At 37.9% G+C, this 22,241-nt stretch overlaps 1 protein-coding gene across 12 annotated transcripts in view; it reads right to left on the bottom strand.

Moving 5' to 3' along the window:
* The window catches only part of BTRC (beta-transducin repeat containing E3 ubiquitin protein ligase), a 175,546-nt gene that overhangs the window by 6,259 nt on the left and 147,046 nt on the right, over positions 1–22,241 (bottom strand). For all 12 annotated transcript variants that reach the window (XM_019952883.2, XM_019952884.2, XM_019952886.2 and 9 more), the window contains 10 exons: positions 22,007–22,238; positions 16,240–16,426; positions 11,266–11,362; positions 10,481–10,618; positions 9,886–10,004; positions 7,961–8,210; positions 7,356–7,474; positions 6,040–6,150; positions 4,560–4,638; positions 257–449 (listed from right to left, as the gene is read on the bottom strand). In XM_019952883.2, the coding sequence (XP_019808442.1) occupies positions 288–449; positions 4,560–4,638; positions 6,040–6,150; positions 7,356–7,474; positions 7,961–8,210; positions 9,886–10,004; positions 10,481–10,618; positions 11,266–11,362; positions 16,240–16,426; positions 22,007–22,238 (1,494 nt within the window). In that variant the 3' untranslated portion in view covers positions 257–287. The remainder of the gene's footprint in view (positions 1–256; positions 450–4,559; positions 4,639–6,039; positions 6,151–7,355; positions 7,475–7,960; positions 8,211–9,885; positions 10,005–10,480; positions 10,619–11,265; positions 11,363–16,239; positions 16,427–22,006; positions 22,239–22,241) is intronic.

Here is a 22,241-nt window from a genome sequence, read left to right as displayed (position 1 = left end):
ACTGAGGCAGGAATATTAGTTCTACTACACAAGGATCATCGAGACCTAGCTCAAGAATTATCTAAGGACTGAGGCTGGTTACCTCAGTCAAGGGCAGCATCCAGGGTGCAGCCCAGCCCTGTCTCGTGGTGTCAGTTTCTGTATCACAGGACTTGGAGTTATAAAGGGCATGAGAAGGCTCCATGAACTCACAATACCTTACCGCCAGTGTTCCATCGCTTACCCTCAGTGCTATGTACACAATTCTTTTTCATACCTGGGTGAGTCTGAGGTCAGTGTATGAGTATTTATCTGGAGATATAGGTGTATGTTCGAGAAGGGGAGCGGGGGGGTTCAGCTTGGGCAGCTGGATCATTTAGGAAGTCCCAGATGAGGATTGTGTCATCATGTGAACTACTGACAATCTGGAATTCATCAAACTGGAGTCGGAAAACTCTTCCAGAATGCTCCTAAAGAAGCAGAAACAGAACTTTTGAACTATTCAAAATCAAAAGAACACAAATTCAGCAACATGTCAAAAGGACTCTATGGAAAGGCTAAAGCTGATAATCTTCTTGACCATTTCAAGAATACAGATAAAAATCTTAATCTGGATTAAAGGCAGGATATAAAAGCCAAATAATGGGTAGTTGATTTCATATACAGTCAAAGTAATATTCCCCGGAGCTGACACATGTCAAACAGTACACGAGTTTCTCATTGCTAACTCTCCTAGACTTAGCCTCAATGAGAACATTCCTCAGCACCTCTCAGGCTTTATCCTCTTCTATGTATCTCTAGGATCCTATTACAATCATAGGCCAAGGGCTGATGAGCAATAAGCAGTACTGTGCTGGTATATATTTATCAATTAACTATCCCCAATTTGTAAAAGCATTTCCACATTTTATAGTTTAAAATTTTCTATCCTAGCCAATTTCAAGCTATCCATCTGAGTTCAACCAGCTTGCAGAATTCATGAAAATCTAACAACTGGTTCTAAAAAGCAGGTATAAACCTGTTTCACTTAAATAATGTCAAGTTTCATCTATGTTGTAGTGTGTGACAGCATTTCCTTTCTTTTAAGCCTGGATAATATTCTATTCTATTCTCTCTCCTCTCTCTCTCTCTCTCTCTCTCTATATATATATATACATACACACACACACAGGAACTGGGCTTCCCCGGTGGCTCAAATAGTAAAGAATCTGCCTGCAATGCAAGAGACCCAGGTTCGATCCCTGGGTTGGGAAGATCCCCTGCAGAAGGGAATGGCTACCCACTCCAGTATTCCTGCCTGGAGAAGCCCATGGACAGAGGAGCCTGGTGAGCTATATAGTCCATGGGGTCACAAAGAGTCGGACACGACTGAGCCACTAAGCATACATACACATACTGTTTTCCATTGAGGCTGCACTATTCTACATTCTTTACAAGATGTAAATGAGCTCATTAGATACATGATCATCTGTGTTCATAAGACATATTGGTAGACATATCTGTAGTTTTCTTATCTTTGTTTGGTTTCAGGATTAGTGTAATGCCAGCCTCACATAATTAGGTAGGAAATATTCACACCGCTTTTATCTTCTGGAGGAAAGGATAGAGCATTGGTATAATTTCTTCCTTAAACATTTGGTAGAATTCATCAGTGAGCCCATATGGGCTTGGTGCTTCCTGTTTTGGACAGTTATTAATTATTTATTCTATTTCTTTAATAAGGTTAGGTCTATTCAGAATGTTTATTTCTTCCTAAGTTGTGGAATATTGTATCTTTCAAGGGATTGGTCCATTTCATCTGGGTTATCAGTTTGGAAGGCACAGAATTGTTCATAGCATTCCTTTATTATAATCCTTTTAATGTCTATGGGATCTGTACAGTTTAATATTCAAAACTCAATGTATTCAAAAACATAACAATTAACAGAATAAAGGTGAAAACCACACTGACCAACTTGACAGATGCAGATAAGAGCATTTAACTAAACCCTATCCACTCCTAATAAAAGCTCTCTATTCTAGGAACTGAAAGGAATCTCCTAATCCTAGCTAACATGTATCTATATAAAATGGTAAAAGACCAATAAGGATATCCATTCTTACCAACTGTTTTGAGCACTGTACTGATGGTCAGTACAACAAAATAAAAAAGAAAAATGAAAAGTATGCAGATTGGAAAAGAAGTGTATCTATATATCTTGCAATGAACAATCCAGAAATGAAAAATCTTAAATATAATTTATAATAGCATTAAAAATAAGAAATACTTATGGATAAATATGACAGAAGACATATAAAATCTTTACATTGAAAGCTATAAAACATTGCTGAGAAATTTAAAAAGGCCTAAATAAGTGGTCTTTATTTAGAAGAAGATTCAGTGTTGTTAAGGGAAGGAGGGATTACTATGTAATTGTGGGCATGAGGATATAGTCACTCTTTGGTTGGCATGATGTCGCTGTTTTGTATATATGTCAAAATTTATTAAGTTGCATTTTACTTTAAATATGTCCATGTTATTGTATGTCAATTATATCACAATTAATCTATTAAAAAAACCAGACAATTCAATAAATAAATGAGGATGAGATTTGAAGACACTTCAAAAGAAGATAAGCACAGGAAACGATGTTCTATACCATTAGGTATCACAGAAATTCAAATTAAAACTACATACCCACCCAAGTAGCTGTAATGTTTTTAAAAACAGATAAAACCAAGTCCTGTCAGGGATGTGGAAAAATAGGTCATTCACACATTGTTAGTGGAAATGTGAAATGGGTTTACATTTGCAAACTCCCCAAGTGCTACTTTGGGAAATAGCTTGGTAGTTCCTTTTAAATTTCAATGTATATTCAGAAATCATACTTCTAGGTATTCACCCAAGAGAAATGAAAGAAAAAAATGTACACACAAAAGCCTATATTGGGATGTTTTCAGTATCACAAAGACTGAAAACATTCCAAAAATGTCCTTAAACTGGTAAATGAAGAAAGAAACTGGTTCATCTACACAAGGGAATACCACTCAGCAATAAAAAGGAACAAAGTATTAGCACATGCAACAATGTGAATCAATCTCAAAAGAAGTGAAAAAAAAAAAAAGAAAAATGCAAAAAGCTACATAAATATGGGCTTCCCTGGTAGCTCAGCAGGAAAGAATCCACCTGCCAATGTAGGAGACATGGGTTTGATCCCTGGTCTAGGAGATCCTACCTGCGGTGGAGCTACTAAGCCTGTGTGCTGCAGCCACTGAGTCTGTGCCCTAGGGCCTGGGATCTGCAACTACTGAGCCTGCGCATGGCGACTACTGAAGCCCATCTGCCTAGAGTCCATGCTCCACACAAGAGAATCCACAGCAATGAGAAGCCTGAGCACCGCAATTGGAGAGCAGCCCCACTTGCTGCAACTAGAGAAAAAGCCCACGCAGCAGTGAAGACCCAGCACAGCCAAGATTAAATATAAATAGAAGTTTTTTCAAAAGCTACATTAATATAATTTTATATGACACTTATAAAACAGCAAAACTACAGGGATAGTAGCTAGGGGTTGAGGAGAGGGGATTAATATGAAGGGGTATCATTTTTAAGGTGATGAAACTGTTCTATATCTTGAGTGTGGGGTTTACAAAACTGCAAATTTCTATGCAAAATATATAGAAGTACATGAAAAAAAGGAACAAATTTTCCTGTATGTAAATTATAGTTCAAAAATCAAATGAGTGAACATATACATTAAAAAAAACCGTGTGTGAAACATGCAGGTAAAACAGGTCTAGAGCTAAAAGAATGAGCTTTACATCCAACAAGGAAGACAAAAGTACAGCTCTTCTCCAGAGCAGAGGCTGCCTAAAGTGCTGAGAGGCAGGATTCAGGATAGGCTTCAAATCCTTGCTCTCATCTTTTCCTGAGTTGTGCAGAAGATTCTGTCCTCCATGATACCCCACCTACCTTTCTGTCATGGAAGCAGCTTTCAAACCTTTGGGCCATTTTCTGATCTGGGCCTTTGGCTAACACCATGATAAAGAATTTGGTGCTTTCGAGATGACATTCTTCCTTCTAAGTCATGTCTTTCCCCAAATGTCAAGATGTTTGGGCCACGGGGTATAACAGAATAAAAGAGGCTGGAGGCAGCATTCCTTAAATAGGAAGTGAACTCAGGGGCGGAGCAGGGGGTTCATGCAGGCTCCCGTGGCACTTTTTGCAGGTACAGGTGTGCAGGTCCTCAGATTCTGGACAGGTTCCAATTTGAGTCATTATGTTCTCTCTCCCCAAGTACCCCCTACTGTTTCTAGTGGATACAGAATTCTTATTCACTTCCTGTACTAAACTGTTGTGTAGAGTTGCTGTGCAGCTGTTGAACAGCTGCCACATTCTTCTCCATATACAGTCTCTAAAGCACTTTTGGATGAAAGGCAGCTATATAAACATATTTTATTGTCAAGTACTGGTTGCCTTTCCACTTAGTAGTAGACTTTGTGAGGTTCTAACTATCAAATCCAGATCTGTATTCAACAGCACATCAATGTTAATTTCTTCCCCTTCCTGCTCCTCAAACCCCTCTAAACAATAAGGCTCTTACCACAAGGGTCCGTAGACAAAGAGTTCCTGCAGGCGCACGAGGGTCCAAGGCAGCTACAAGATCCCACACTTTAATTTTTCTAAAGATCAAAAAGGGGACCAAAATCTTAGTAAAAAGCAAAATTAAGGGGACACAAGAAAAATAGCAAGAAGTCACGGTAATAAATATATATGGTGTAGATAGTTTTATGATAAATGCAGCTCACAAGATATATAAAAACGTTTTTGATTTGGAGACTCAGTTCATGTATTCATCCTTGGGTAGAGGTTATTAGTCTTAAAAGGGGAAAATGTATGTGATTAACCTAAAAACAAGAAATAGGTTAGCTTTAAACAAACTGAAGAGAGTGAACAGTGAAGTCACACCATACGTTGGGGTCAAAAGGGGTTCTTATATATTAGAACTCTTAATGGTAGATGAGATCACTTAGACCTAGAAACCTGTAACTCTGAGGCATTTTTTTTCTGGTCAATTCTGACAGTGGCGCAGGTCACACATATCAGAGGACTGGGGTCCATGTAAGACTCTGAGTTTATATAAACAATATTTAAATAAGAAAAGTTTAGCCCTTCTATGAATCAACTGTATGTCCTGTCTCCTCAAGGTAAGTAACAGACAAAACCCAAGAAAAGGGTACAGATCAAAACCAGGGCAGTAAGAAAAATACAACCTTGGACTTAGCTGAAACATGTCGTCATACCCCCAACAACTTCCCAAGGGTCTGACAGTGATGGGTGACTCAAAGCAGAGGAAATGGGTCTGTTAACACTTACTGCTGCTTGAGTTGTCTTAATGAATCAAGTACAGCCAGCTCGTAAACTAAGAAAAAGTTGTAAGTTAGTTTCTCATATTTTTAAAAAGTGGCCAATATTTGAACTATGGCCTTCCTGTCCTCCACATCAGGCACCCTGATGAGAAGAAATGGCAGAGAGAATTTCATAAGCGAGTTCACTCTTGTAAGAATATACGATGTGCTTATTAGCGTCACTGGATGTGGGATCCATCCACAACATGAACGGAGTCTGTAACCACTGGAAAGTAGACTGAAGGAAAGTAAGATTATTTAACGCACTGTGACTGAAATGCCAACAGTGAAGACAAGACCCTCCCATACTAAGCCCCCTCCAAAGATACTATCCTCCAACATTTCAATTTTATTAACAAGTCACTATTTTATATCCATATCCTGATATACTAGGGTTTATCCAGTTCTCTGCTTTATAGGGAAAAAATAAATATATGAACAAAAATCCAAAATACTAATGAAAATCATGAGCAAACAAGTATAATTAAATGACTGGAAGATTATTTGGAAAAGGGTGAACAAAAGAGATGTGAATATATGGATTAGACACAAGAATACTGTATCAGATTCTTTCTGTGATATCTATAATCTTATGGAGACAAGGAAAAGCTATGTTTAACATTCTAAGGCAGGGGGGATTAAGAGAACTTTTAAAAACCCTGTCAGCACGCTCACCCATCATAGGCTCCACTGACTATCCTCTTGTTATCAAATCGAATACAGCGCACCAATTCCTCATGGCCTTCTAACACTCGTAAGCATGCACCACATTCTATGTCCCATAATCTGAAAGAGAACATTGAGTTGAGTGAATTTCCATGCATTCTTTTCTAAGCTTGGAATGTTATAACATATATCATATGTCTTTTAAAATATCCAAAATATAAAAACCAATCAACACTCATATACAAATGTATTACTTTCAGTGTAATTTATTTACTTTCTGCCATATAAGCAGAAAAATGTACGATTTAAGTTCAAATATGTTGTGAATATTTTTAAAGCATCAAGCTTCATATAAACCTGTAATCAGGGTCACCAAGGAATATAAAAGATGAATTTAGTGTACACAGTTGCCTAAGAAGGAAAGGGCCAAGCCAAGAAACATAATGTTTTCGGAAACCACAATTGAGTAAGAATGAGATGCAGGAACGGTGACATCCTGCTCTCACAAAATATGTGTACCTCTGTCACTGAGGACACCCTCAGCTTTCACCCCACTGTTCCGGACAGTTTTCTCATATAATAGAAATGCAAAGTAAGTTCTCAAACATTTTTATATACTAATTTGAATTATGTATGCCTTCTGACTAATCCACATGATTTCTAGGAATGCTAATCTTAGATATGACAATATCTGTCTGTCGTTATTTCAATGGCTTTTTCATTCCTTTAGTACTTGCTTTGAAGGAGGGGAGAGGGTTGATAAATCTTTCAAATTCTATGCATTTGTGCATCATTCATTTTCATGAAGGGAAAACACAACAAAAAGTACTTCAATTTATGGATTCTTCATAATTTGTTCATAATTTCAAAGACTGGTAGCTCCCTGGCCCATTATGTAATGCTAAAAAACCCAAAATTGTACAACTTCTAGTAGGGGAACAAATCTTTTTTCTTTTTTTTAAAACACTGGCAAAGAGAAAAGCCCTTTAGCTATTTATTAGCACTTATCAACTGCAGACAGGAGAAATTTAGGGAAGAGCCTTCAACCTCCATTTTTATTTCTCTCGCTCACTTCCTCATTCAAGCAGTTCATTTTAAATAGGTCTATCTGGTGATAAAACTATTACAGGAAGGAAACACATCAACAAAAGACTTTGCTGTGCTGTCTCTCTGCTTGGGGCAAACTTAACCTGTAAGAAGCCACAGAAAACTAAAAAATGTTTTATTATAAACAGAACACAGTCGACAATTCGTTTGGTCTGTGCACAAACAATAAACGGCAGGATAACAGTGATCCCTTCTGGGCAAGGGCACCTGCTGCTCACCTGATTGTGTTGTCAGATGAGCCACTCACGACCAGCCTGTCTCTGTACTGCAAACAGGCAATTCCACGTTTGTGTCCGTTTAAGGTCCGTACAAATTCACAAGTACTTGTGTTCCACACCTGAAACAGAAATGGCATTGGCTGTTGATTTGGTGCTTTTATTAGTAAAATCTATGGCAACTGCAGTTTTAGGGAAGCAGGAAATGGGACTGAACTAGTAGGGGAAATTCAACGTCTTAAACCAATCCAAATCAAACCCCAAATGACAAGTTTAATTCACAGTAATATAGGGCTAATTTATAGCTGGTTGCTATCATATGAGAAATCCTCAGATTGATGTACTCTTATGGGGTTAGTCTCGCCTTGCAGACAAATCTTGAACCTAAAATTACCCCTGCCTTTTTCATACTCACCATTATTTACAGGAATAAAAACCTAACCTAAATTGTCACATGATCTATCTCATTCATTACATAAACTAGTATCTGATTTAAATAAATATTAAGTATTCTACAGTGAGGGTTAAATATAAAATTGTCCTTGAGAAGATATCCATATGAACTCCCCTATTCTAAGGTGGGGACTTACTGAAAAATGCCTCATTACCTTTATAGTCCTATCCCCAGATGCAGAAACGATGTACTTATCATCAAAGTCTACAACATTGACTGCAGCTCGGTGTCCGACAAGCACCCTGCGGAGGGTGATGTCAGTTGGGGAGGCCATATCCCATACTGCAATGGAACGGTCTTTGGAGCAGGTCACCATCATGCCATTATTGAAACGCAAGTGCAGAACTGCTTCACAATGGTGAATCAATGTGTTCAGCATTTCACCTGTATTTACATCCCACACCCTGGAACAAAAATATTACAGTTATCTGAGATTGTGGTGAAATTCATGCTACAATCTATTTTAAGTACTGGATTACCTCACTGCCCACCCCTTCCACCCTATTTCTCACAGTTAATGGTATACCTTACTCTCCTTTTGTAGCTCTAAAGTTGAGCTGAGGTAAAGTCTACTGATGGGCCATGGGGAAGTGGTAGTTAGAGGACTGGACTGGGAAAGCGGGAAGAGGAAGGGGATGGGATACTGCCAGTATGCCATCCTTAACACACAGAACTTGAAATCTGGGCTAGTTGCAGGGTGCTGAAATGAGGGTGCAGCGACCATCACCAGCAAATTGGTCCCAAACTGCAAGATTATCATAAACCTTCTGACATTTAATCTGATACATTTTAAACCGGTGGGAATTTTGCTAATAACTGCAGCGTTGGTGGTCCCACAGATAGCCCTCGGGTCCTAGAACTGATTCAGGCCAAGAATTTTCTGTAATAGACTGACTTAGTACTGTGGATTTGAGCTTGATGATCTTGGGCCTTAGTATTCACCACACAGATCAAGGCGTAAAATTACCTAGACTCTAAACATAAGGCCCGATTTCTGTGCTCTGAATGAGTGTAGGGATCAAGACCAGCCACCCCAATATAAATACGGGCTTCACAGCAGAGTGCAGGACCCTTAGATAGCTTGAGAAATTTTTGTGAAGGTGTATTTTACTTTCATCACTCATTTTGTATACTTACTTTGTTTTTTTACAACATATTTTATTTTTTTCCAATTTAACCCTCTCTCTTTAAAAATAATTTTTTCCCTTGTCCAATAAACGATATTAGCCTCTACAATCTTTAAGCTTCCTTGAGGCACTCCACAAGCACCAATAAATGTTAAATGCTGATAACTCTATGAACTGAATTTGCTATGTCTTTAAGTCAAAAGACAAGAAAACGCGAATAGCCTTTTCTATTCACAGAGGATAATTCGGAATGGTAAACATTTAACTTCAGAGAATCTAACAATGCAGTTAACTGCTTTTTTTCTCCCTATTTTTTTAAAGTTACTTTTGATGCATTATGTTTGCTAAATCCTTTAGCTCAAGGCAAAATTCCTAACAGAGGTTTCCAGCAGTTCTGCTGGTACCCAGAACTCAAGCTACACTGGACTCCAGCAGCATAATGGCTGTGTCATCAAATCACTAACGCCTCTGGAAATTGAAGGCCCCTCCCAGAGTGAAGCTTGCAATTAAAAACTGCAGGGACAGCAGGGGAGGGGCTGGCAAGAGAAAGTATTGCTCACCTGTACACATTTTAAAGGAGATAATGCATGCCTGTACTACAGTTATAACCACCTGAAAGGAAGGCTTCATTCCATTCATGTCATTCCCCTGTGAGGTAGTTTTTGTAAAAAATGCAAAGTTTACCAAGTTTCTATAATACATAATTCCCCCAAACTAAAACAGAATATGTAGTTTCTTAAATGTACAAAAATGTAAACTTACCATAACCATTCCTAAATCAAGTCTTCCAGTTCTAGACTGACACAGTGATGGGGGGAGCTGATTGCTTATTCTTCTTTGGTTATGAAGTTTCATAATTGTGTTCATGCAGATACAAACAAAATCACTATCTAAGGCAGAACAGAGTGAATCTGATATTTCAGAGTTCAAAAGATCATTTGAAAGTTTCTACCTGACCGTGGAATCCGACGACCCAGTTATGATCACTCTCTCGTCATACTGGAGACACAGGACAGAACCTGTGTGGCCTGTGAGAATCCGCTTGCATTCCAGTGTGCTTTTATCCCAGATCTAGGATGGCAAACAAGATCCTTTTGATCACCATGATAATGGGGTGGTGCAGAGACTTGCAGGCCCTATTATGTATTTGATTCCCCCAAAGAATCAAAGCCCAGAGTAGTGTGGAATGCACTCTTTTCTGCAGGTAGAGCTAAACACTTCTACATATGTGGCTTCAGTATAATGCAGACTTGATCCTTTTCATTCAGGAACAGGGTTGGCCTATAATTATGTGAGGGCCCAAAAGAGTAACAGCCCATTCAGTGCACTTCAAGGAGAGAATTTAACCCTAGCACTATCCATATGTATGAGCTTCTGGGGAGAAGCAGGCATTTTTCTCTTAAGGAAATGATTTTGGCTTTCGGACTAGAAACAATCTAAAACTTTCACTTTCTGGAAATATCGTTTAGAGTTTTTGCTTAGGGTTGCTTTACACTGTGGTCATCCTTACCCCTTCAGCTACCTCCCCATAACTGAAGAGACCTCACCTTGATTGTGTTGTCTCGAAGGCCGCTTACTATCTTCTGATCATCATACTGTAAACAGTAAACTCCTTTGCTCGTTTCACTTCGGCAGTGGATTCTCTGTAAGCTATGTCTTCCACATCTCCAATTAGATTCTATTGTCTGAGAAGAAGGAATGGTAAAGAAGTAGTAATTAGGAAAGGACTAGAACTAAACTCTTTTCTGATTTTCATGGCAACCAATGACAAATGCTCAGTGCTTTACTGGATATACAGAACTTAAGGCATTTTTAAAAAAAGCTTCTATTTAATGTTTTAAAACATTTTTTCATTTGCAAAGTAATTAAAGATTTATTTCCTAGAACTCTCCTGTATGTAACTTGTTCGACTAAATAATAAACCTTCTGGAGAGAGACTGTTCACCAACAGAGGAGAAGCTATGAACCACATGAGGTTACCTACTCAGTGCTCATCTTACATCTGAGGTGGCATTTCTACCAGTGAACTTCCACAGAGACTCAATTCAGAAGATATTTGAATAATGGTTTATAAGTGCAACTTTTAAACATTTCCACTTCTGTTATCATATTTTCTCTCTTACCTATTTATCTATCAATAAACAATTTTCAAAAGCTTTAAATTTCTTTGCCTGGTTATTTACTATATTTTACCTACCCTATTCACTTGTAAAGAAATTGATTTTTAACCCACATCAATAAACCCTAATGGATTTGTTCTAACAATGCTGTTACTGAAGAATGTTGATGATTCTCTAGTATTTGGCAAATACCCAAATATACAGATTCTTACCTCAATGTCTTGTATAATTTTAGGATAAAGTGCTCTATAAAAAGAGTTGGGAGGCGCATTTCCATCAGGAGGTTTGTTTTTGAACAAATACTGTCCCCTAAAAAATAACAAATATTTCTCAGTAAAAATCATATCCAACCCCCCCCCCCCAATACATTTACAAGGAACCTCCTATTTCTTCAAAGCATTTTCACAATTACCATTCCATATAATCTCCATAACTAGCCTAGAGAAGTGCGAAGTTAAACCTGATTTCAGGAGCAACTTCCTGAAAGTTGCTCCCATGTTAACGAGCAACTTTCTGGGCTAAACGATTTCTGCCAACACTGATTTGCTTTTGAGTAAAACATGATGATTTCTAGTGTAGGACATCAAAGTGTCAGGCCTTCAGGAATATTATGTCAATAGACAAATGGAATGTGTATAGTCACAATTCTGACTAACTGACTAACAGACCTCTGCAGAGACAGACTTATTGGCCTTACCTTATGAAAATTTTGTTAGTGGTGATAACTACAAACTCTGAACTAGGCACATGCCCCACAGACTTCCCTTCATTGAGTAAAGCTGTGCCAGTGTAGTGGAGCCTAGCATTGTGGGCAGCAGGAATGGCTCTGTCACAGAGTTAACTTTTACCAGTCTCCAGTTATATGTGGAAAGGTGTATTGGCGACTCAGGCACCCAGGCTGCTGGTATGTTTTAAAAGGAGCAATTTCAACAGAAAACAAAGGGATCACAGGAGTGTCCAGCAGCAAGTACGAAAGCAGAAAAAAAAAAATAAAAGAAATGCCTGACAGCACTGTGCTGTCAAATCTAAGGCATAAAATCGACTTTCACAGGTGTGTTCCTGGCTATGTACATACATACATGGATTTTATTGCCTTTCCTTGACTCCAGTGAGCAACATTTGTTAGGATCTCCTTCCTTATGACAGCACATCTCTGGAATACTCATATCCCAAGCTAGATCTTTACTACAAAAAAAAAATCAGTAAATGGCAATCACTTCCTGCTGGGTAAAAAATTTAATTCCTCATCCTGAAGTTAAGAACCCACCAAACACGGTGTGGAAGCTAGTAAACCCCACTATGGGTGTACTAACTGCTGTTCTCACTGGCACTGTGCCTTGCAAAGTGGAGACAGGCAGAAATGCCTCTGAGTGTAATCCTGGCACCAGAGAAATCATGTTTTCTCTGGGCCAGTCATCCACGCCTCCCTCTATAGCTCCATTACAATATAATTAATTGTTCAATGTCTCCAGGAGCACTTCTCCCCTGCCCTCTTCCTATTATACACCTTGAAAATTAGTTGAGAAAATTTCCTATCAGGAAGGTAGCTGGCTCTGACTTCTGTGTTGATACAGAAAGGGAAATCCACAGCAGAGAGGCTAAAATAACTGTCTTTTTAAAGGGACTATAATAGGAGCAAGAAGCATGATACACCAACACAAAGAAAGGGACAAACAAGACACATTTGGAAATAATTCGGGCTTAAAGATACAGTTTTCTAAACAATAATTATTCTATAAATACATTGTAGGCAAACAAATTTTCAATGAAGAGGTCCTAAATCTGGTTATTAGGGAACTCCTTGGTGGTCTAGTGGTTAGGACTCAGTGCTTCCACTGCCAGAGGCCCAGGTTCAATCCCTGGACAGGGAACTAAGATCCCATAAGCCACCATAGCAAGGCCCCCCCGCTCCCCCAAAAGATCTGGTTAATAATTTAATAGTTTCAATGTTGACATCCTTTAATGAGGTTAGGAATAACTATATTCATTTGGCAGGTGAAGAAATCAAATGTCAGGGAAGCTAAGCAACTTGTCCAAGGTCACACAGCTAGTGAGAAGACCTAGGGTTTGAATCTAAGTCTGACTTCAGAGGTCACACTCTTAACTACTGTATTGTCTTTCAAAGCTCACCATTCCTCATTCTTATCCTCTTTTTAACCTCTGGCAATTGCACACAGGGATCCCAGGATTTTTTTTTCATATACAATGAAACTATCTCTACATTCTAAGGAAAGAGAAATCATGTAAACCTCTGATCTCATTTTCTATCCCACAGTATTTATCTTGCCATGCTAAAGCATCTGAATTTCTTCAAGTTAAAGGTGCTACAAAAAAGGATGGCTAAGTGTTGAAAACTGGTTTTTCAGTCTGTATCTATTTTATAAGTCAAAACCTTTCACGATGGAAGCTCTCTGACAACAGGGACCACTTCTATGTGAAATGCCTAGTACTTTTAAGAGTGTGAGGACATGATAAATGCTAAATATTAAATTCAGAATGTTATCATAAAATGTGATCTGCTGATTAAGAAAATGGACTTATCCCAAGTGGTCTTTTATTACACTTTAAGAGTTACCATTACTAAGCGGAGAGAGCATCTTCAGTATTATTCAAGAGAGAAAATAAGAGTTCATGTCCTAGGGGCAGACTGTCAAATTCATCTAGATATAAAATACAACTGTAGAGTGGAAATTAAACTCAAAGCTTTTTTAGAAAACTGTATTTATTTATTTTTGGTTGAAGGAAATGGAAGAAGTTCTCAAAGACAGCATTTGGGGAGAGGCAGTATAACAGAAAGGCTTTATTGACAAAGGAGACTTAGTAAGACAACTTGCAAGAGAAAAATGAAAAAGTGATTACAGACTATTGTTTTCTAAAGTGAGGAAGAACTACTAACACAGGAAGAAAGGCAACACGTAAACATAAGCAGCCACATACTGTCAAGGGGATAATAAAGGCAGTCTTCATGGGGTGAACAAATATTTGAAATCTCAGGGATCTGTATCAAGCTAAGGTGATATATATGGCCAAAGACAAAGGAATACAGTCAGAACTCTAACGGATACTCAAAAGAGCAGGAATGGGTTTCTGTAGTTGAAGAAATAGGAGAAAGAGTGATAATTAGTGCTGATCCTAAATTATTTCTCAGCTATACCTTCACATACCCTTTTAAAAGGCCAAGAAGCCACCTGTTCGATGATCTTTTTTTTTTCTTCTGTGTAACTAATACAAGAGATCTTTAACCCTCTTTAAGGATTTAAACCCTCTTTTAGGGTTTAATTAACCCTAAGCATAATTCTGGAGCCTTTTATCTTTGGTATTTTCATACATATCTGTCAAGATTTGCCCATCTACTTCTTACTCTCCCTGCCTTCAAAAAGAGACTGTAAAGTCCCAACATCTGATAAAGGTTTATTGTCATTTACAGTCCAAATGGGAACAAAGTACATTTTAACAGGGAACAAAACCTTTATAAGCTATGAGAATGCATCTCTACAAGTGAAATTTTGGGTCAGGAGTTATTTGGAGAAGATTTTCTTTTCTTTTTCCCCCCCCCCGAAGGGTAGAGGAATATTCCTAGCTGCCCTAAAATTTTCCCAAGCAAGCAACTGCCTCCTCTATTTCTAAGGCTAGTCCTAACATGCTTAAGAAAATGATGGACTTTGAATTCCATATATCTATATAATCTTTTACTTTATTATACAATATAGTTTATTTCCAAAGTATGAAATAAGTTATCAAAGATCAGGTTTCCATTCTTCCATACAGTGAAATTAGTGAAAGTAAGGGAAACATACTTGGAAGAAGAAATAATAATATATTTTCATTTATGCAATTTTTTATAGCCAAAAATTCCCTGGTATTTGCTTCCTAATTTAACTGAATTTGGGAGAAATTTTAAAGACCTTCTAATAGCCAGAATAACAGAAATCTCTTGAATTACTTGGTATAATATTTGGAGGTCATTATATTTATTGTACATTAATGAATTTAAAAGATGCAAAAAAAGGGAGCCAACTATGCTTTTATGAAAAATTGTTAAGAAAAGCTGATCCTCCATTCTTAACTGTTCTGTATCTCTTCATGATCCAAGAAAAATGATTCATGAAATTAATTGCTCAGGATATCACTGAGCATACACATGCCTGCTGGTGCATCACTATCAACTAAAATATTTAATATGTCACCACCTTTATTTTATTTATGAAGTATTCACACCCAACTTTTTTAAAATGACATTATAGAGAATCATCCAAGAGAAAATTATATATAGAAGACCTCTTCCAGATGTTCTAAAGAAATGGTACCATTACATTAAAAGAATAAGAACAAAACTGGTGAATTCTGTTGCTCTCAGGCTGGTAACTACATAACGTCTTACAGAATTCAGGATTAAGCAGTAAAAAAATCTTGAGAAAATTTAAGAGTCTTAAAAAGAAACAATGATTTATACTAAATTCCAATTTCTTCTCTTTCTGAAGGCTTGAGTTCTTATTCTAGTTGGGCATAAAAATAATTTTGATTAAAAAGTTGATAGAACACCACAGGCTAAGGCTAAAGACAAAAAAATCTGAAAAAGAAAATAGTCAAAGAGGAGGGCTGGTAGTATTTTTTTTTAATCGTTGTTTGCAAAGCAGCATTAACTCATTATTATATCACTTATGCAAGGAGATCCAACCAGTCCATTCTGAAGGAGATCAGCCCTGGGATTTCTTTGGAAGGAATGATGCTAAAGCTGAAACTCCAGTACTTTGGCCACCTCATGCGAAGAGGTGACTCATTGGAAAAGACTCTGATGCTGGGAGGGATTGGGGGCAGGAGGAGAAGGGGACGACAGAGGATGAGATGGCTGGATGGCATCACTGACTCGATGGATGTGACTCTGAGTGAACTCTGGGAGTTGGTGATGGACAGGGAGGCCTGACGTGCTGAGATTCATGGGGTCGCAAAGAGTCGGACACGACTGAGCAACTGAACTGAACTGAACTGGTATCACTTATGAGTGAGTGGTCAGAAGAAAAACTGCCAAGTACATGAACAACTATTTAACACTTTTTGCTATAAAAGAGCAAAATTAGTGTATCAAAAGATAAGTGGTCTTGCTGGTTCCCAATAATACTGCATTCCAGAGAGTGAAAGGCCAGATCCTGCAGCTCTCTAAAGAGTTAGAATGTTAAAAGGCTCACCAGCCTCTTCGTTCTGCCAGGCCTCTCCACAGAGAATCTGTCCTGACCATTCTTTCAATGAGCTTCTTCCATAACATGCCATCAGACGTCACTCGGTACCATTCTTTGCACACAAGTTCAGCAGCACATAGTGATCTGGCATCCAAGTATGACAGGATGTTCTCAGCAATGTGATCTAAACCCCGAGCTTTTGGTGGGGAGAGGAGGCAAAGAAAAAAAAAAAAAAGACATGGATGGTGGTGAATGATTTTTTTTTAAACAGAAAGTCCTTTAAACAGGAACAGCATTTATTCCACTATGAAGGCACATCACTGTCCCTAGTGTGGTCCAGTTTCTTTTTCAAACAGACTTGGCTAAAATGAGTGTCAATAATTTTTCTATAAGGTTACAGAAATGAACAGTATTTTCCATCTTCCTTTAGATAAGGAAGTGAAAACTAACAACCAGCAAACCCCCCAAGACATTAAAAATAAAAAGGATTCCAGAAAACAATTCACATCTATCTATATGGATTTCAGCACTAGGGGATGTTCTATGGATGGCATCTCAAACTCTGTGATTCAGACCCCCCCATCTCTACCCCAATTCTTTATATTAGGTCCATTTCTCATTCTGTTTCTATTACTGCTGCAGTTCCAAAGCTGTTCGGTAAAAGAAATATCCTTTAAATGTACTGTGGGAGAGGCACTAAGTCAGAATGTTCTGGACTATAGAATTCTGGGCATGCAGAAAGGAGAGAAAAAGAAAATATAGGTTGGTATAGGAACATCCCAAGAGGAATGACTGAGAGGTATATTCAAGTTAGAGTTTAATTTCAGATGTTTAAAAAAGTATATTTGAGAACAGTTGTGGCTATAAAGCCTAAATGACAGTTGGCCAAAAATGAAAAAAAACAAAACAAAACAAACCCCAGACCAATAGACAACTTAGAATTTCAGAGACTATTTTTGTAGGATATACAGAGAAAAACAGGGTAAGTAGATCTTGGATTGTGTAAACTGGGTGGGCTTCCCAATTAAAATTCTCTATCACCCAAATCTGTACTGGGGCCTCAGAGGTACAGATCCCATAAAATAGGATGTTCATATTAACAGACCTTTTGGCTGCTGTTCTAATTCACAGTGAGACAAAAAATATTCAAAGTCATTTCTCTTTACAGGTAACGTATCAGAGATTTGCTAAAGACTTAAATAGTGCAGAAAGATTCCTTGATACTCTGATTACCTTAGGCACAAACTTAACAAGCAAGAGAGATAATATCACATTTCATTTTGTTTCTTTCCCCTGAATCATACAAAGATACATTTGGACGCCATTAGCAACAATCTAAATGTGCTTAAACATTATTTTAATTATAAAAATTATATGGATGTCAGTCACATTCTTCAACAGATTTGGAAAAGAAAGAATTAAATGGATCTTGTTTGGCTGGCATCACATGTTCATATTTAAGCACAAGCAGATGGAGGCATTCATCACCTAATTCTTATTAAAGAAACATGACTATAAGCCAATTAAAGATATAATAATTAGTTTGTCATACAAAGTACAGTAATGGTTCAATTTCTCCATCTTTATACTGAACTTTCTATACTATCAGAAGTTCCCAAAATGCATTCCTGTGTTTTTAGTGGCTAGCATCAAATTGCTCCTGATCTTTCACTATGTCCCTATAATAAGTCTTTGGAAGTAATTTCACCTAACACTCCAAACAAACCCACTACATTAATGGATTACAGGCATTTTTTGAAGTAGTTTGGTTTACTAAATGTAGCCAGATGGTGTAGGTTCATAAGTTAAAGTGGCCATAAAGCATTAGACTGATGATTTAGTATCTTATAAAGTGGTCAGCAGATATACATCAGAGATCAGTATTAGGCAAAGAATACACAAGTCTAATCATCTCCTGTTCAATTCTTAGTGGTATATGCTAGAGATTGTAACATGTCTCAGTGATTGGGGAGAGCACAATAATGAGGTACACACAGATTGCACAAAGAAAACTGCTTGCCTATGGCTAAAATAAAATCCAATGAGTGAAGAATGGGCAGAAATCTATTCTATTTAACAAAAGATGTAAGTACAAATTCAGCTTAAAAATGTTTATTTCAAAGATATAAATAGGCATTTCTTTTGTTTTAAAGGGCAATTTAAATTCCAATTTTGGAAAAACAAATTTTTAAAAAGATATAATTGGCAAAGATTAAAAAAAGTGGTAAAATGCTTTGAGGGAGGGTTTAAGTTGGTATAGTTTTCTTAGAGGACAGTTTAGCACATGTATTAGAAGCCTTAAAAATGTTCGTAATTCTTTAACACAGGAATCCCACTTGTGGTATTTTTTTTCCTAGGATGCCCAAAAGATGAATAACAATGTCCACTGCTGCTGCTGCTAAGTCGCGTCAGTCCTGTCCAACTCTGTGCGACCCCACAGATGGCAGCCCACCAGGCTCCTCTGTCCCTGGGATTCTCCAGGCAAGAATACCACCACAGCATAGTTTATAATGGAAAAAACATTTTAAACTACCTAAATGCTCCAAAATCAGATTGATTATATTCTTTGCAGCCAAAGATGGAGACTGTATAGAGCAGTCTCCATACAGTCAGCAAAAACAAGACCAGGAGCTGACTGTGGCTCAGATCATGAACGCCTTATTGCCAAATTCAGACTGAAAATGAAGAAAGTGGAGAAAACCACTAGACCATTCAGGTATGATCTAAATCAGATCCCTTATGACTATACAGTGGAAGTGAGAAATAGATTTAAGGGACTAGATCTGATAGACAGAGTGCCTGATGAACTATGGACGGAGGTTCGTGACACTGTACAGGAGACAGGAATCAAGACCATTCCCAATAAAAAGAAATGCAAAAAAGCAAAATGGCTGTCTGAGGAGGCCTTACAAATAGCTGTGAAAAGAAGAGAAGCAAAAAGCAAGGGAGAAAAGGAAAGATATACCTATTTGAATGGAGAGTTGCAAAGAATAGCAAGGAGAGATAAGAAAGCCTTCCTCAGCGATCAATGCAAAGAAATAGAGGAAAACAACAGAATGGGAAAGACTAGATATCTCTTCAAGAAAGTTAGAGATGCCAAGGGAACACTGTATGCTCAATAAAGAACAGAAATGGTAGGGACCTAAAAGAAGCAGAAGATATTAAGAAGAGGTGGCAAGAATAAAAAGAACTGTACAAAAAAGATCTTCATGACCCGGATAATCATGATGGTGTGATCACTCACCTAGAGCCAGACATCCTGGAATGTGAAGTCAAGTGGGCCTTAGAAAGCATCACTATGAACAAAGCTAGTGGAGGTGATGGAATTCCAGTTGAGCTATTTCAAATCCTGAAAGATGATGCTGTGAAAGTGCTGCACTCAATATGCCAGCAAATTTGGAAAACTCAGCAGTGGCCACAGGACTGGAAAAGGTCAATTTTCATTCCAATCCCAAAGAATGCTCAAACTACCGCACAATTGCACTCATCTCACACGCTAGTAAAGTAACGCTCAAAATTCTCCAAGCCAGGCTTCAGCAATACGTGAACCGTGAAATTCCAGATGTTCAAGCTGGTTTTAGAAAAGGCAGACGAACCAGAGATCAAATTGCCAACATCCGCTGGATCATGGAAAAAGCAAGAGAGTTCCAGAAAAACATCTATTTCTGCTTTATTGACTATGCCAAAGCCTTCGACTGTGTGGATCACTATAAACTGTGGAAAATTCTGAAAGAGATGGGAATACCAGACCACCTGACCTACCTCTTGAGAAATCTGTATGCAGGTCAGGAAGTAACAGAACTGGACATGGAACAACACACTGGTTCCAAATTGGAAAAGGAGTATTTCAAGGCTGTACATTGTCACCCTGCTTATTTAACTTCTATGCAGAGTACATCATGAGAAACGCTGGGCTGGATGAAGCACAAGATGGAATCAAGATTGCCGGGAGAAATATCAATAACCTCAGATATGCAGATGACACCACTCTTATGGCAGAAAGTGAAGAAGAACTAAAAAGCCTCTTGATGAAAGTGAAAGAGGAGAGTGAAAAAGTTGGCTTAAAGCTCAACATTCAGAAAACTAGGATCAGGGCATCCGGTCCCATCATTTCATGGCAAATAGATGGGGAAACAGTGGTAACAGTAGCTGACTTTATTTTTCTGGGCTCCAAAATCACTGCAGATGGTGACTGCAGCCATGAAATTAAAAGATGCTTACTCCTTGGAAGGAAAGTTATGACCAACCTACACAGCATATTAAAAAGTAGAGACATTACTTTGCCAACAAAGGTCCATCTAGTCAAGGCTATGGTTTTTCCAGTGGTCATGTCTGGATGTGAAAGTTGGACTATAAAGAAAGCTGAGTGCAGAAGAATGATGCATTTGAACTGTGGTGTTGGAGAAGACTCTTGAGAGTCCCTTGGACTGCAAGGAGATCCAACCAGTCCATCCTAAAGGAGACCAGTCCTGGGTGTTCATTGGAAGGACTGATGTTGAAGCTGATACGCCAATACTTTGGCCACCTGATGCAAAGAGCTGACTCACTGGAAAAGACCCTGATGCTGGGAAGGATTGAGGGCAGAAGAAGGGGACGACAGAGGATGAGATGGTTGGATGGCATCACCAACTCAACGGACATGGGTTTGGGCGGACTCTGGGAGTTGGTGGCGTGCTGCAGTTCATGGGGTCGCAAAGAGTTGGACACGACTGAGTGACTGAACTGAACTGTTCAATAAAGGGTTTAAATAATATGTGTTTCAACCATCATAAATAATATACAATACTATAAAAAATTATTTTTTAAAAGAACCAACACTTAGGAAAACACATTAAGAGGATATAGTAAGAATAAAAATGTTGCAAACACTTATGAGGGAAATATATACACCTAGGAAAAATATTAAGAACACACTAGTAGTTCTCTCTGAATGGCAGGGTTCTGGAAAATGTTTTTACATTTTGAACATTTTTGAATTTTATAAATTTCTGGTAAGTGCTACAATCAGGAAACTACTGAAAAAAAAAAAGATAGACTATATTTTAGAAATTCACTCATTTTTGTACTACTTTTTAAAAAAACCAGACTTTTAACATGGGTGAGAATCTTGTATTTTCCTGATACATCATTTTCCCCAAATACTGATGCCTACGGAGTATCCCAAATCACCATTAAGCATTCAGTGAAACAACCACAGCACTCTCAAAAGTGTGTGTGTGTGTGTGTGTGTGTATGCACAAATACATTTTAAAAAACATACAATAAAAAATATGCAATAGTTTATAACAGCTATTTAGTTACTGAGCAGTGAGATTGTAAAGCCTGGAATTTACATACTTAATATCACAACAAGGCTCCTGAGATACACTTCTTTCTAAAATATTCAATAAAAAATGCTTCTTATTCATTCATGCAAAGTAAATATTCTATTGATAAATTCCCAAAGAAATTCAAATATGTTAACATACCTTAAAACTAAGACACTATAAAAGACACATCTCAAACCAGATAACACCTCAGAAAAGATGTTATTTAAACCTACATGTGAGTAAAAATAGGGTGAATAGAGACAGGGAGAAGAGAGGGGGAAAAGGAGTCTCTTTACAGACTTGGATTTTTTTGTACTTATATCCCAAGAAGGTATGATTAAAATAGTTCATAAAAATCAAGCCAACAAAGATTTTTTAGAGAGAAACAGAACTGAAGATTCAGTATGATTACTAGTGTAACATATCTTTCAGGCAAATTAACGCCTTACAAACACCTGTACACATACCTGGCAGAGCAGTTATGAAATCCCTCTGCAACATAGGTTTAAGATATGAGTTTATGTGCCCATGTTGGTAATGACACATTTGGGATATAAGATGTTCCACAAATTCCACTTGATCGGATTCTGACCACTGCTCAAAATATTTGACACACAGTTCCTTTTCCTTCTCATAGCTTGCTGAGAGTTTCCGTTGCTTGGGCACAATCATACTGGAAGTGCCATTGGCAAGTTTTGTCTG

This window comes from Bos indicus, chromosome 26, assembly GCF_029378745.1.
Source record: "Bos indicus isolate NIAB-ARS_2022 breed Sahiwal x Tharparkar chromosome 26, NIAB-ARS_B.indTharparkar_mat_pri_1.0, whole genome shotgun sequence".
NCBI lineage: Eukaryota > Metazoa > Chordata > Mammalia > Artiodactyla > Bovidae > Bos > Bos indicus.
The sequence above is the reverse complement of the archived record's forward strand: the minus strand, read 5'-3'. Positions and strand labels throughout refer to the sequence as shown.